Genomic DNA, 14,345 nt, shown 5'->3' on the forward strand with positions numbered 1-14,345 from the left:
GGACAGTGACTATAATGGGGTATGTGCTGGGGACTTGATAATGGGGGAATCTAGTAACCGCAATGTTCCTCATGTGATTGTATGTTAATGATAACAAAATTTTTTAAAAAATGAAAGTGGGAAAAAAAAAGGTATAATGCAAACCCGTCAAACCACATCTAAGAATATTGTCCTTCAGGCCTCCAGCCGGAACTACCCAACATCACTGCCCAAAGTTCCTATGCACACTGAGTTTTTTGTATACTTCTCATATATTTACATAATAATCACAAGTGATCCATTTACTAAAAGGCCTCTATTATTTGATTCATGAAAGAAATGGTTAACATATATCAATTATAGGATGTTTACATGATAATCACCAAACAATGATTTATGTAATATGATACTATTTAATGAAAAAGTTTTACATGCAAACAGATAACCCTGAATGTAGCCACTTGCTATCGTAAAACTCAGTTGATAATGTATTTTTCAGTTTTGGTTAATGACTCACAACTCATAACAAATGAACTGATAAGAAATTAAAATAATAAATCACTGCCCAGTGGAGGCCTGAGGCTGGTGAGTTAATTTTCCTCCACCATCAAGGACCATGTAGAATATCAACACTGATAACTGATACCACCAAGATAACGCCATGCAACAAATCTTCATTCCTAAGGACTGAGCCTTCTGGGGATTCAGTGGAAAGCCTGAGCTCTTAGTCCCTCTCACTTAGCCAGTTTCAAACTCCAGAGATGTCAGTCCTCCTATGGGCTGGAAATTACCATCTTGCGTTCTGCATGCTTCATGGAATCTCTCCTGTATATTCATAGTTCAGGGGTCAGTAAAAAATTTATGACAAATACTATTAAGATTTGTGGGCTTCCTTCTCTCTATAATATTCTTCTCCTGGATTTTCCCCCCTTGAATTCCAGCTGCTCTGGCCACCCCAAACTCTAGCCACCGACACAGTAAGCCAACAAAACTACTTTTCAGCTTAAATTTTAGCTGCCCAGCATTGTGGTTTGAGGGGAAAAGAGGAAAAGCCATGAATGTAGTTCTCACCATAAGCCATTCCTTTATGGAACCCTGAAGCACCAACTCCCTTCCGTTTCAGCCTACACTTGGATCTGGGGCTCACTGGTGTCCTAGGCAGTGTTTTATATTCTGTCCATGGTTTATACGGTTCTCCACAAGGGAGACCAGTCTTATATAAACCGCTCTCACTAGCAAGCCATGAGTACTTTTTACTTGGAAAATTCAGATAATTGAATGGAAGGGCAATTTTTATGGTCAACTTCAGATACAAGATAGAGAGTCAGCCAAAGATTTTCTGGAGATAAGCACAAACAATACCTAGTAGTATTTAAGAGTTTGTATGTATGTTCACAGCCATTAAGTCAGGCGATCCTAACAATACACCTTGTGACCGTGAAGCATTAGCTACATGAGGATATTAGAGCTTAGATACATTAACTCCTGCTGAGAAAGCAAGTGGTAAACCTATTCCTCCCAGTATACTATGATGTCTTTATGATGAACAGTCCTGTGTCTTAATTCTGTCTATGAAAAAACTACAAATATCTGCAGCATTAAGGTATTTATTTTTAACTAAATCCACCTTTCTTAAAATGGTCGCTGCACAGTTAGATTTTTAAGAGAAAAACTGCTTCATATTCTGTATTTTGTAGGGAGCCAAGCACCACCGCTCTATCAGCACTAAATTATAAGAACACTTTCCCAGCATAAATTTGCTTGGAGATTATCACCCACTTTTCAATATGATTCCGAAAAGCATCTTATTGACATGGTTTTTTAAATTGTAGACTAGGATGAAAGAGGAAGACTCATTAATTTTTTCATACCAAAGTATATTGATTACTTTAAGACTTATTTTCTGAGACTTTCAAGAAGCAAACCCAACACAATATACTGTTAAACAAATGCAATGGATGTAAAGTTTATTCATGCCCACTGACAACTACCACAGCCCTCTACCCGCCTGCCCTACACGTCCATTGCTGCCCAACGTGACTGGCTCTTACACGCTACAGGGCTTCTGAAAAATGTATTTCACCTGGAACTTCCCTCTCCCTCACAATTCCTAGGACTGTTTTATTCATGAAAGAGTCAGCTCAAATATCTTTTATCTACGGGCAAAGTTGTGAAGCTAAGTTATTCACCCTCCGAGAGCTCCCATGAAATCCATTATTTAATGAACATGCTGATGAAAAGTCTCTCCCTTAGGCTTGGAGGGGCTTGAGGACAGAAACGTTCCTTATCTTTCTATCTCTAGTACCAAGCACAACAGTACAGCAAGTGCCAAAATTTTTTTAAGCGACTGAATGATTTCCATACTAACGGATGTTCCCAAGAGTGACATCTCACTGCCCACACTGCATCCCAGCGGCAGTCGCATCAATAGGTTCCTTGAATCAATCCAAGAGCCAAAAATCCCAGTGAATTCTGGGCATCACGCCATATTAATCCTTGACTCCTGTTATGGAATGCCCTGCTTAAAAAATAATAGCCTCCCTTTGCCTGCAGATAAAAAAGTTGAAAACCTCTAGCCTAGAATTCACAGACCTCTAGAATCTGGCTCCAATCCACCAGGCACATGACCACTTCAGTGTCCTGTTCTGCCCTCACCCAGTCTCCGCACTGCCCCATTTCTGCCTCTGTCTACCCACAATGCTCAACACAAGTTGAATGCTCAACACAAGTTTCACAGAGTCTGTGAATTAGCCTGAAGATACTCCAGAAAATCCTCTCAGGGAGCTGCCACTATAGCACTGATACTTTGTGCTTCTCTTTATTGTCTCAAATTTTACTTCTTTAGCCAAAAGAAGAAAAATGAAAGCATCATGGAAATGACAAAAACCGTGAGAACAGCCAGCATGCTCAGACACCTGCCAATTTAAAAAATTAAACCTGAGAATAAAGCGAACAACATGAAAGAAAAGAATTTAGCCCATCTACAGACATACCAACCTTATGCACAGAAATCATGTGATGGTTGATTTAATTATAAATAGAGGACCACTCACTTAAAAACCAGTGCTGTCCAAGAGAAAAGGACAAAAGATATTCTGGAACCTAGAGACGTGTGTTATTTAGAGGAATAGAAATTTTCATGGGCTTAGAAACTAATTTTCTTTCTCTAACTTTCATGCTAAGAAACACTTAGGATTAATAATTTAGTTTCTCAGCTCTCTGTGAAGTGTATGTATTCCTCAGCATAAATTAATGAATTGGCATTTGGGTTTACAATCAATACCTTTTTATTTTAGTTAAGAGTCCCTTCCCAGAGCCCAATCAATTCAGCTCAGCACACTAAACATTTATTGAGCATTTACAATGTTCTGGGCCTTTTACTAGATCTAAAAATGAGTACAAAGTCAATGACGCTCAGGAGCTCGAGTCAATTAGAGGAGACAGACAAATAAGCAGCAAGTTCAAAATAAAAGGGAAGCTATGTACAAAGTCTGCTGAAAGGACAGAGGGACAAGGACAGCTTCCCATGGTACACAGCAGAGATTTAAAGGGGGCACAGCAGTAAATTTGCACCGGGTAAAAGGACATTATGGCTAAAGTGAGCAGACAGGAAAAACAGAAACATGAAAAAGATGTGATTGGTGGATAGGAGAGGTGTGTGTGTGTGTGTGTGTGTGTAAATAATGCTATATAATATATAGATGGCACAGTTGTTGTGCAAAGGAGGAGGGAGGGAGGCAACAATGAGTTACAAAAACCTAAAAAAGCAGGCACGCTTGGATAATGGAAGCTATCTTAGAGCTTGATATTTTTCCTATAGGAAATGAGGAGGCTTTGAAGCATTTTAGCAGTGGCATGCCCAGATACACATTTTAGGCAGATCACTGTGGTGGCTACTAAATTCACTTTATTTTATATTTATTGAGAGCCTTCTATGTGCCAGACTTTAATTCAATAATTTAAAAAAGCAACTTAAATTTAAAAAACAAAGAAAGCTGTTGCTTAAGGTGTAGTGAGTAAATCTATGTTCAACGAGTTTAAAAAATATTAGCACTGAAAGGGCAATGATAAAACTTTACATAATTAATATTAACTACCAAAATACTTTGGTCATCTTTATAAGCACATATTAGGTAAAAATAAAATCTTTCTCAACATCATCTGTCATCAGGGAGATGCGATTCAAAAGCACAACAAGATGTCACTTCATACCCACGAAGAGGATATAATCAAAAAGACAAATAATAATCAGCGTTTACTGGGATGTGGGAAGCATGGAATTCTCATCACTACTAAGTGGCAATGCAAAATAGCGCAGCTGCTTTGGAAACAGTCTGGAAGTTTGTCAAAAGGCTAAACATAGTTACCTTATGTGACCTCACAGTTCAACATCCAGGTATGTACCCAGGGAACGGAAATCATATGTCCACTCTGAAAGCTCTGCCGATGTCCACAGCAGTATTACTTTCAGTGGCCAAAAAGTGGAAAACTCAAATGTTTAACAACTGACGAGTGGATAAACAAAATGTGGCATATCCACATTATTCACCAGTGGAAAGAAATAGAGTAGATGCCTTACCCCAGAGATACTGTGGGACTGGTTACAGACCACTGCAGTGAAGCCGATTCGGCCACAAAGTGAGTCAATGAGTGTTTTGGTTTCCCAGTATATATAAAAGTTACGTTCACACTGTACTGTGTCTGTTAAAGGTGATACGGCATTATGTCTAAAAGAACAATGTACAGACCTTCAATGGAAAATACTTTATTACTAAAAATTGCTAACCATTATCCGAGCTTTCAGAGAGTCATAATCACTGATCACAGATCGCCATCACAAATATAATAGTAATGAAGAAGTCTGAAATATTGTGAGAATTACCAGAACATGACACAGAGACACTATGCAAGTGCTACTGCAATAAATGGCCTCAAAAGACTTCCTGGACACAGGGTTGCATTAGACCTTCAATGTGTAAAAAATGCAGAATCACAAACCAAAATAAAAATGAGGTCTGTGTGAACTGATACATGCTACAATACTCATGAGCCTTGAAAACATGCTAAGTGGCAGGAGTCAGTCACAGAAGACCACATATTGGTACATGAAAATACCCAGAGTAGGCAACATTATAGAGGCAAAAAGTAAATTAATGGTTACCTAGAGCTGGGAGGAGCTGGGAGGTGGTGGGTGACAGCGAGGGGTACAAAGTTCCTTTTTGGGGTAATGGAAATGTTCTAAACTTGATTACAGTGATATCTGTATACCTCTGTAAATATACTCAAAGTTACTGTACACTTTAAATGGGTAAATTGAATGAAAAATGAGTATCTCAATAAAGCTGCCTTTCAAAATCTAATCTTTAATGATTATATCCTCAAAATCCTTATTCCCCTTGTCTCACAAAACCAGATGGTATCTTTCCTAGATGGAATATATTATACCACCAAACATTAGAGAAATGCTAGCATTCAATCTTCTACTGGCAATTGTTTTTTCTAGAAAAACTAATCTTCCAGTAGTTCACCAGAAAACAACTTATATCTATGATACCCAAGCAATAAGAGAACAGAAGCTTTGATATGTCAGGCACAAAAGGTGAGGTAGCCTTTCATCATCGCCAAAAACCTAAGAAATTTTTTGTCTCATTAATCAATTTCATCTTCTGTATGTCTCAATCTGATAGCTATTGTAAAAATTATCGATAATTATACTTTAGACTATTAACTTTTGGAAGCAGAATAATGAAGTGGTTAGAAATTGAGTATGAAGAATTGGCTCTAATCTCTGCCAAGAAATAGCCTTATAGCTTCAGGCAAATACTTTCCTTCACTGAGCATTTGTTTTAACCTGCAAATAGGGACTAATACCAGTCCCATCAGCCTCAAAACTGGTTAGGATCAAATGCTATTCACTGACAGGTCTAAAACTGTTCATCAGTATAATGTGAACTAGCAAATCAGCGGCCCTGGGTATGTAGATAACATCAAATATTTAGTAACCTGAAGTAGCATTTCAGAGGCAATAAAAGTCAAAAAGGGAAATTAAAAATAAATGTGAAAATAATCAAAGTCTTGGAAGGTTTACTTTTACTTTATGATATATGAAAATATGAGTATGAGAAAGAAATTTTACGTGAAACATTTAGTCTCACACTTTTCGTAGGAGTTTTGAAATATACTGCCACAAAAAAATGATGAATTATCTATTTATATAATTTTGAGTAAGTTGTAACTGCTGAGAATTCTAAAGTTGGAACTGAGGTAACACTTGAATCTTTATCTGCTTGTAACCACACTCTTATTAGCCCAGGAGTCAGTTGAAGTAAACATACTCCCAAGGATGTTAAATAATAGAAGAGATAAACACAGAAAATTCACTTGTAAATGTAAACATGTTTGCATACAGACACAGATAAATGTGTGATTGTGCAAACAGAAAGTGGCTTCAAGTGATCTGGCATGTTAATGCATTGGTCTGAACACCAGCCCAAGTTAATTTCCCATCCTCTTATTTCTCCACCCCTGGGTCCTCCAGGGTGTGGGAAAAGTTCTCACAAGTGTTCTACTTGTTCCTACAAATACATGGCTCCAACTTCAGCTAGGATCCCATGGTTATTTAGAAATCACTTTTGTGTCTAGTCTTTTCCTGTTTCTACTTTCTATAGCAGATAAAAAGATGTAACATTTTTCTCTCAGCCTCTGTCCTATCACCCTAAAGCCCCAATACAAGAAAACAAGCCATACAGCGTGTCTTCCTTCAATCTCTCCTTACAACTTATCTCTTATTCATTCATCAGAATAGTAAATAATAATGCGATTCATCATTTACTGAGTATTTGCTATGTGCCAACACTAAGCTGAATAGTCAACATATAATAATTAACTCGGATCCCACAAAATCTTACAAAGTATTTTGGTTCCACTTTTTATAATAATAAAAGTGAAGCTTAGGGGTGATAAGTAACTCATCCAAGGTTCATGGCTGGTGAGCAGCAGAAAACAGATTTGAATCCAGGCTTCTCTATGTCATCCTGCCTCTGAAAAGTATCCTAAAACCTGTCCCAAGACCTCCCTTCCTACACAGGGACACCACATCCACAAATCATTGTCCCTACTGATCTTTGTCTCTAACCAGTACTGATAAAGGTTATCTAAAATGCTATACTTAACACAAAACCATGGCTTATGCACTTTATAGCTTTTCCTTTAAAGGCAGATTTACATATGCCTATATTAGTTACATAACTAAAAATTTTTAAGTAAATGCAAATGGATTTAGATCTCCTGGAGTTGAAAGAGACACTCACTTTCACTGAGCTCCCAAGAAAAACTCAAACTATCAGGACGTGCTGCTAACAGCTATCACTCCCTCTTTCTGTTCATGCACAGAGTGCTAAGGCGAGATGATGTTTCCTGTTTCTTCAATTTTCCAGTAATTTTTCACTTTGGCAGAGATTCATTCCTTCAAAGTTAGAAAGTGCCTTAGCAACGTCTGCAGACGGAGCTGATGCTGTAAGAGTTGTGTCCTCCCTTTAACGGGCCTGACAAATGTGGGCCCCTAACCAGCTTTAATGACTTTTCTCACATGACTTTTAATAAAACTTCATCAGGCTAAGTCTTTAATGGCTCATCCTAAGCCACAGGATTTACTGTGCTGCTTCCATAGAAGTTTAATTCCCTACATTCACATCCCCTTGAACATTTTTTGTTCAGTGGCTCAGATTAATTTCAACACTGTGAGCATCATGCAAACAAGTATGAGAAAAAAGCAACCTGTACAGACTGGATGCCCAGTAACCATTTGCTGTAATAAACAGGTGGCAAGAAAACAAGTCAGAGAATATTGTGTGACCTGTTGTTTTGAATACTATAAAGTGTGATAGCAAAATCCAGAGCCTATAATATCTTTAAGCTTCAGTGTAAGAATAGTTTGTTTCTCTAACATTCACTATGAAAAATATTTTAAAGCAGTTTTAAAACATTTTTCTCATCTCTTTTGACTCAAAATAAGCCAAAGAGTGATCAAGGAATATGTGTATTTTAAATTTATATATATATGACACCTTTCTATATAGCTAAATCTATACCTTTAAAGACTAGGTTTTCTTTCATTCGGATCAGAATGCAGCTGCCTACATCAAAAGGACCTTAGTTACACCTGCAGTTCATAAACAGCTTGTCAATCACTGAAACAATTCCAGAACTCCATGCATATTTATTGCTGCATTCATTTTTTAATAAATATTGCAAAAGATTACGCACAGTGTAAGAAATGTCACCCAAATGCTAAAAAACCCTGTAAATATCAACTCTTAGGGGCTAGTTCCTTGTCTACCATTAAAATAAATATCAGCTTCTTGTCCACTTTCCATTTTGCTGAATATCAACCATTTACCAATTAGCTACAATGATGTAAAATCCCCAGGTAATATTTTGCCTCTCACAGTTCTTTTCCCATCCTCTAAAATCAGTGATTCATTTGCAAATGAAATGTAAGCACTATGTACAGACCTCCATCCATCCTTTTGGAGATAACTAAAGGCTCCGTCAACAACGCTTGCAAAGAACTGGCCTCCAGTGATGAAGAGAGTATTAATGGTGACTAATCGACCTCTTAAGTTGGGTGGCGAGACCTCGGCGATGTACACTGGAACCGTCATAGAAGCAATGCCTGCAAAGACACCATGAGAACTCAACGTAAGATATCTGCTCAACATTTCTGTATTACTGTTAGACTAAGCCATACACACACAGACATGCGCTTGGTGTCCTACCTTAAACAAAGCTTTACCACATATGTAAAGACTCCATCTATAACTAGTGACCCTTGCAGATAATACATATGTGAGATACCAATCTCTGAATATCATTTTTCATATTACCACTTCAACACCTACCAATTCAAATACTTCTAGAGATCTCAGATAACTTCAGAATGCATGTAAATATGCCTTAAAATAGTTGAGGGCTAAACACAGGAGAATGCTCTCTAGATAAACTGTGACTATTGAAATATTTTTAGTCAATATGGAAATGTAATGAGACCATGGTGAGAATAAAATATTATCCCAGAGTACATATTAACTATTCAAAGTCATCAGTCCCAGTAGACACACCAAAACTTTGGTTTACTAACCAAGAATGGGCTTATTTATAAGAAATCCATATATTAAATCACCTTATTTAATTGCCTAGGTGTATATTCCAGAAAGAGCTTACAATGGACAGTGCTTTGAGAATTCAGAGTCTTCAAAAACAGATGATCTTAATCAAAAAAAGAGATGGTTTTATGCCTAAGGTATATTTGGTTATATCTGCTTTAAATGTTTTTTTTCTATCACTTGTATGGCTTTTAAAAATTTTTTTATAAGGATAGCCTAACTTTACCCACCCCAGACTTACTAAATAGGAAAATGAGAGTTGGGAAATGGGCCTCTCTCTTAAAAATCCTCCAAGTGACCCTGATGCTCACCACATACTAAAAAAACTACAGTTCTATCATACACAACTTTGAACCAACCCAAAATTATTTCTTAAAACAAAATCTTGGGCTTGATTGCCCTTTGGAGCTCACATCCCCATGGCATTTCCCATTTCCAGGTATGTCTGTTCAACCTAACACTATTATCTAATCAATACACACCAAAAGCTCAGTGAAAACCAGTAAGCAAAGCCAGACCGCCTAAGAAAAGGTAATCTTTTTATATCTGCAGTCACCACACATCTGTCCCCTGGCAGCAGGGCAGTGGGTGCACAACAGAGCCATACAGAACTGCTCGGCGTGAACTGATCCTTATGATGCCAAAAAGCAGCCTGTCTTGCAGGCAGCGGTGCTGAGCTGGTGGCTGTTTTTTCTGTACAAGGGCTGCAGAAGGTGCCATTTCCTACATTCCACACAGGAGGAGACATTTCTCTCATCTCTGTGACTGTAGTAGTCGTGCTTCTCAGTAACGGGTTTGTGTCTGCTTACGGGCACTATAAATCACAGGGCGGTCCTGTATCTCCCTCCATCACAAGAGGCCCCCCTCTATCAAGTGCTTTGGACTTCATGGTATTTATGCGATGAACTAAACTCCCTCTGGATACCACAGTTGTCTCCAATTACACCTATTTTAAATAGATTATTGCTCAAGTTATATTTGCTTTGTTCTACCTTTGAAAAAAGCAACTAAATGGACAGACAAGATTTATTTAAGTGATAGATATCTGCTTCTGGAATATTCACTGTGTTATAGGACAACTGGGACCAGGTCATGAAGTTCATACCCAAGTCAGACTTTTAAGACTCAGAATGACAGACTCTAAATTCTACCCATGTTATTCACTACTTGCAGTGCCTGTCAAATAAATGGTGATGATGAAAAGAATCATGCTTTTATGAGTTTCATAAAATAAGCATGTGTTAGTAGACAAAGTTTGAGAAGTCTTTAAAATTAAATCAACACCTGAACAGCTCAAGTTTCCATCTGACTCGATACAATAGCACAGACCCTCCTAAATGGGCCTCAACTCACTTGGAAAGAAGGAACGTTTGCTGCAAACGTTGACACATTAATTATATATTCTTCTTAGTTATTTGACAATTAGAACATCTCAATAAACTTTCCAAACTCAGACAGCACTAACTGATGGGATTTCTTCTGCTGCTTCGGTCTGGCTGTAGCAGGAATTCACTTGCTCTCTTTAGCCAGAGCTCCTCACTCCACTGTTCAGCCACAGATTTGAACTTGGAAATCAGGGCTGCGGTTTCGAGCAGCACATGCTTGTCATGAAGCCCACAGATTTCACTTGATAGCAAATGCAGAGATGTCCTCTGGCCCTCAGAAAGGTTGATTATTAGAAACAGACACCATAACGTTGGAAAGTAAGAGGCAATGGAAAGGGGAAAGACTGAAGAATTATACAAGACAGACTCTTAAGACTTAGAACCCTAAAAGATCTGTCATTGAATGAGAGTTCACATCAACTTAATACTCTTACAACTGCCTGTATTCTATTACCTATTCAGAGACTGATTATTTAATCCTCAGAATGTCCTATAAAGGACATATAATTATCTGCAGTTTACAGACAAAAACCTTACCCCAAGTCACATGATAAGTAGGAGAACCAGAACCAGAATTTGAACCAGATGGCAAGATTCCAGACCCAATATTGAAAGTACCACAGAGAAGGTAGGCTCTGGGTTTAAATTCCAGTCTTGTCACTTACCAGTGGGCTAACCCTAAACAACTTACTAAACCTTTGTGGGTCTCCAGTTCCTTTATATAATGTGAAGAATAAAAGTAACACCTTCACAGGAATTGAGATGATTCAGTGAGTTAATAGAGTAGAAGCATTTATAATTGTTCCCAGCATACAGAAAGTAGTCAAGACTGTCAGTAATTATTTCTAAAACTTGTTATAGCTCTAGTTATGAGGTGTTCAGACTTTTTTGATTCAGTTTGACCTGTGTTGGCATTATAAGGATGAATATAAGTCAACAAAATAGGGCCCTGCTATAAAGGAAGCCACACACAAGCCCTCCTCACAAAAACATGTGATCAAATAATTTTAAAATACCATGGTAAGGATCACACTGGGTTCCTCCTTGTGATGCCGACAATGATTAGCTAGAAAAGACTGGGCAGATGATTCTGCAGAGAAGAGCATGAGCTTAAGACAATATGACGTGGGGTTTTCTCAGAGGTAAACAGAAAGTTGTAAAGCAGAATATGTGTAAAGACCAGGGGCAGACAGCCCAAGTCACAAAAGCAAAAATCTATCAATCAGTAAGTGTCCATCAGATATGGGATGTGAGTGGGTGCAGTGCTAAGCACTGGGACACAGTGCAGCAGGAGACAGACATGCCCTCTGTCCTCATGGAGTGCAGGGTCTACTGAGAAAAACATGTTTGAACAAGCAAGCTAGATCTCAAGCATAATAGGTCTCACCAAAGGAGAAGAGGGGGGAATATGAGCCTATAGGAAAGGGACTGGCCCACCCTGGGGAGACAGAGAGGCCCCAGATGAGGAGGTTATATTTAAGCCGAGGTGCCTTTGTAAGCTAGTAGGTGGTGGGGAGGGTGAGAGAAACTTCAGACAACCAGACCAACTTAGACAGAGGCCTTGAGGTAGGAAGAGATGCATCCTGTTGAGGGAGGGGAGACTATTTCTACAGACATCAGCAGAGATCAACCAGACTATACAGGATCTCAGAGGCCACCACCGGATCCTGGGACTCAGCAGCCTTTGAATAGTGTAAAGAAGGAAAAGGTGCATCGGATTCATGTTTTTAAAGGAACATTCTGGTTGGAGTTTGGAAAACTGATTGCAGGGGGGCAAGGAGTGCAACGGCAGCAGTGGAGTGAAAGGGAAGATTCTAGAACTGTGTGCTGAGTACCCAGGCCAAAGAGACTATGGATGGCACAAGAAGGATGAGGAGAGAAGAACTCAAGGATGATGTTCAGATGTCCAGAATAAGCAGCTAGGAGCATGATGGGTACTTTGTACAAAGCAAAGGGACACTGGAGGAGAAGCAAGCTTGGGTGGAAGAAAACAAGGTTAAGTTTTAGACACGATGAGTCAGAGATGCTCTGGGAAACATACAGTAGAGAGCAAGGGACCACACTGCAGATGTGCTGGGAAAAGATCAGTTACATCTGAATGTTCCCAGCCTCCCTCATTCTCTTACCCAAGTAAGAGTCTCACCAAAATAACCAACAAGAGACATCTCTCATCTCCAAGGGACAATTGGGTCTTTTTCAGCCTAGTTCCTGAGCTGTTATCATGCTTCACAAAAAAGGCCAAAGAAGAAAACATGGCCCAAAGATCTGGCTTGTGGGGAGAAACTCAGGATCCGTAGAGTAAAAACGGGAGCCCGTGACACAGGAACTGACTGAGGCTTATGAGGTGGGTGTACAGATAAGATTTTAAGAAATATTGTTGAGTTATAACTTATGCATTATTATAATCTTTAAGACACAAGAGTAGCATTCCTATTCAGTTGCTTCTGGTTGCTAGGCTCCATCTCTTTCAATGCAAGTCCAGAGTGAGACTGGGCGTCGTCGGGTTTCAGAGCCACGCAAGTACCTACAGCTCAGATGACGGTCCTGTGGGGAGTCTGCACATAACTGAACCCATGGGACCCGAGGTGATCACCCAGAAATGGAGAATGAGAGGAATGCCTCGGACTGAGCCCTGAACAATTACAATATCTATGAGACTTGTAGAGGAAGAAGTCAGACAGAGCAACCAGCATGGGGTAATATTTTCCATAGAACATATTTTCCAGTCTCTTTGTGTTATATTTTGTATTATCATGTAAGGTTATCCTATAATAGGCAGGACAGATATCATTCATTTTTTCCCCTTAGAAATAGTAAGAAAACCCAGCCTTAGAGACAGACTTAGAGAGTTTTTCAGAAAGTCACATAGCAAGTTAATGTCAAAACAGGTCTCACAGATTCCAGTTCCCTTGAACATGCTGCTCAAGGACGCAAGGGCAGGTCTCTGTTTAGAATGTGACCCTTTGGAAATTTCTCAGATTTTCTTTTTGGCCCCTATCACCCCAGCTAGCACACATTAACTTCTAGGGGCAGGAGGGCTTGATCTCCCCCTGCCCCGACTGCCTGCTCTGTGACTTACTGCCACCAGGCGTCATGTTAAAGAGCTCAAATTAGTAAGTGAAATGAGAATTGAATGTGATTAGTTGCATAATTTCAAGCTGGACAAGTTTAAATCCATAAAACTGCTTTATGAAAATGGAGAACCATTAAAAATGGCCAATGATCAGGAAGAACAGACTGTTCACTATGCTCACATCTGTCCAATGCGCATATGCTGAACAAAGGCACTGTTAACGCACCTTGTCATCCATAAAACAGCCCACACAAACCATGATTTATGGATTTCTAAACTCGGCGCTCACTTTTGAAAAGCCTTGGGCATTAATTAAGGCTATCTTACCCCAAAATCTCCTTTCCACACTTTGGGGAAACAAATGGAATTCTGTCTCTAGACAAAGGTCACTGTCGCAGGGAAGGGCAGTCGGTAATACTGTGCGAGAGCCCCAACGGAGAATCAAGTGCTTCATACATGGATGTAATTGATGGTAACGTTTAGGGCAGTCCTGGGAAAAGCTTTCATTTCTTCCCTATTCCAAGCACTGATCCACTGAAGCGCCTGATGAAGAAGGAACACGTTCTTATTTGTCACACTAAGCCGATGGACTGAAACGGACACAGCTAAGGAATGTCGCGGTACAAGTCCCTGTTGAGAGCTTATTGCACAACTGCAAAAATCTGCGTTGGCATTGTTTCTGAATACTGGTACAAGTTCAATTTCTTAGGAAGTAAAAAGGTCCATACCACTGAACATTCAATG

General features: G+C 39.2%; 1 protein-coding gene across 1 annotated transcript in view; it reads right to left on the minus strand.

The window, feature by feature from the left end:
- The window catches only part of SLC2A13 (solute carrier family 2 member 13), a 243,588-nt gene that overhangs the window by 194,380 nt on the left and 34,863 nt on the right, over positions 1–14,345 (minus strand). The window contains exon 2 of the mRNA XM_036889418.2: positions 8,494–8,653. Coding sequence (XP_036745313.2) covers positions 8,494–8,653 — 160 coding nt within the window. The remainder of the gene's footprint in view (positions 1–8,493; positions 8,654–14,345) is intronic.

Source organism: Manis pentadactyla, chromosome 14 (genome assembly GCF_030020395.1).
Source record: "Manis pentadactyla isolate mManPen7 chromosome 14, mManPen7.hap1, whole genome shotgun sequence".
Taxonomy (NCBI): Eukaryota; Metazoa; Chordata; class Mammalia; order Pholidota; family Manidae; genus Manis; species Manis pentadactyla.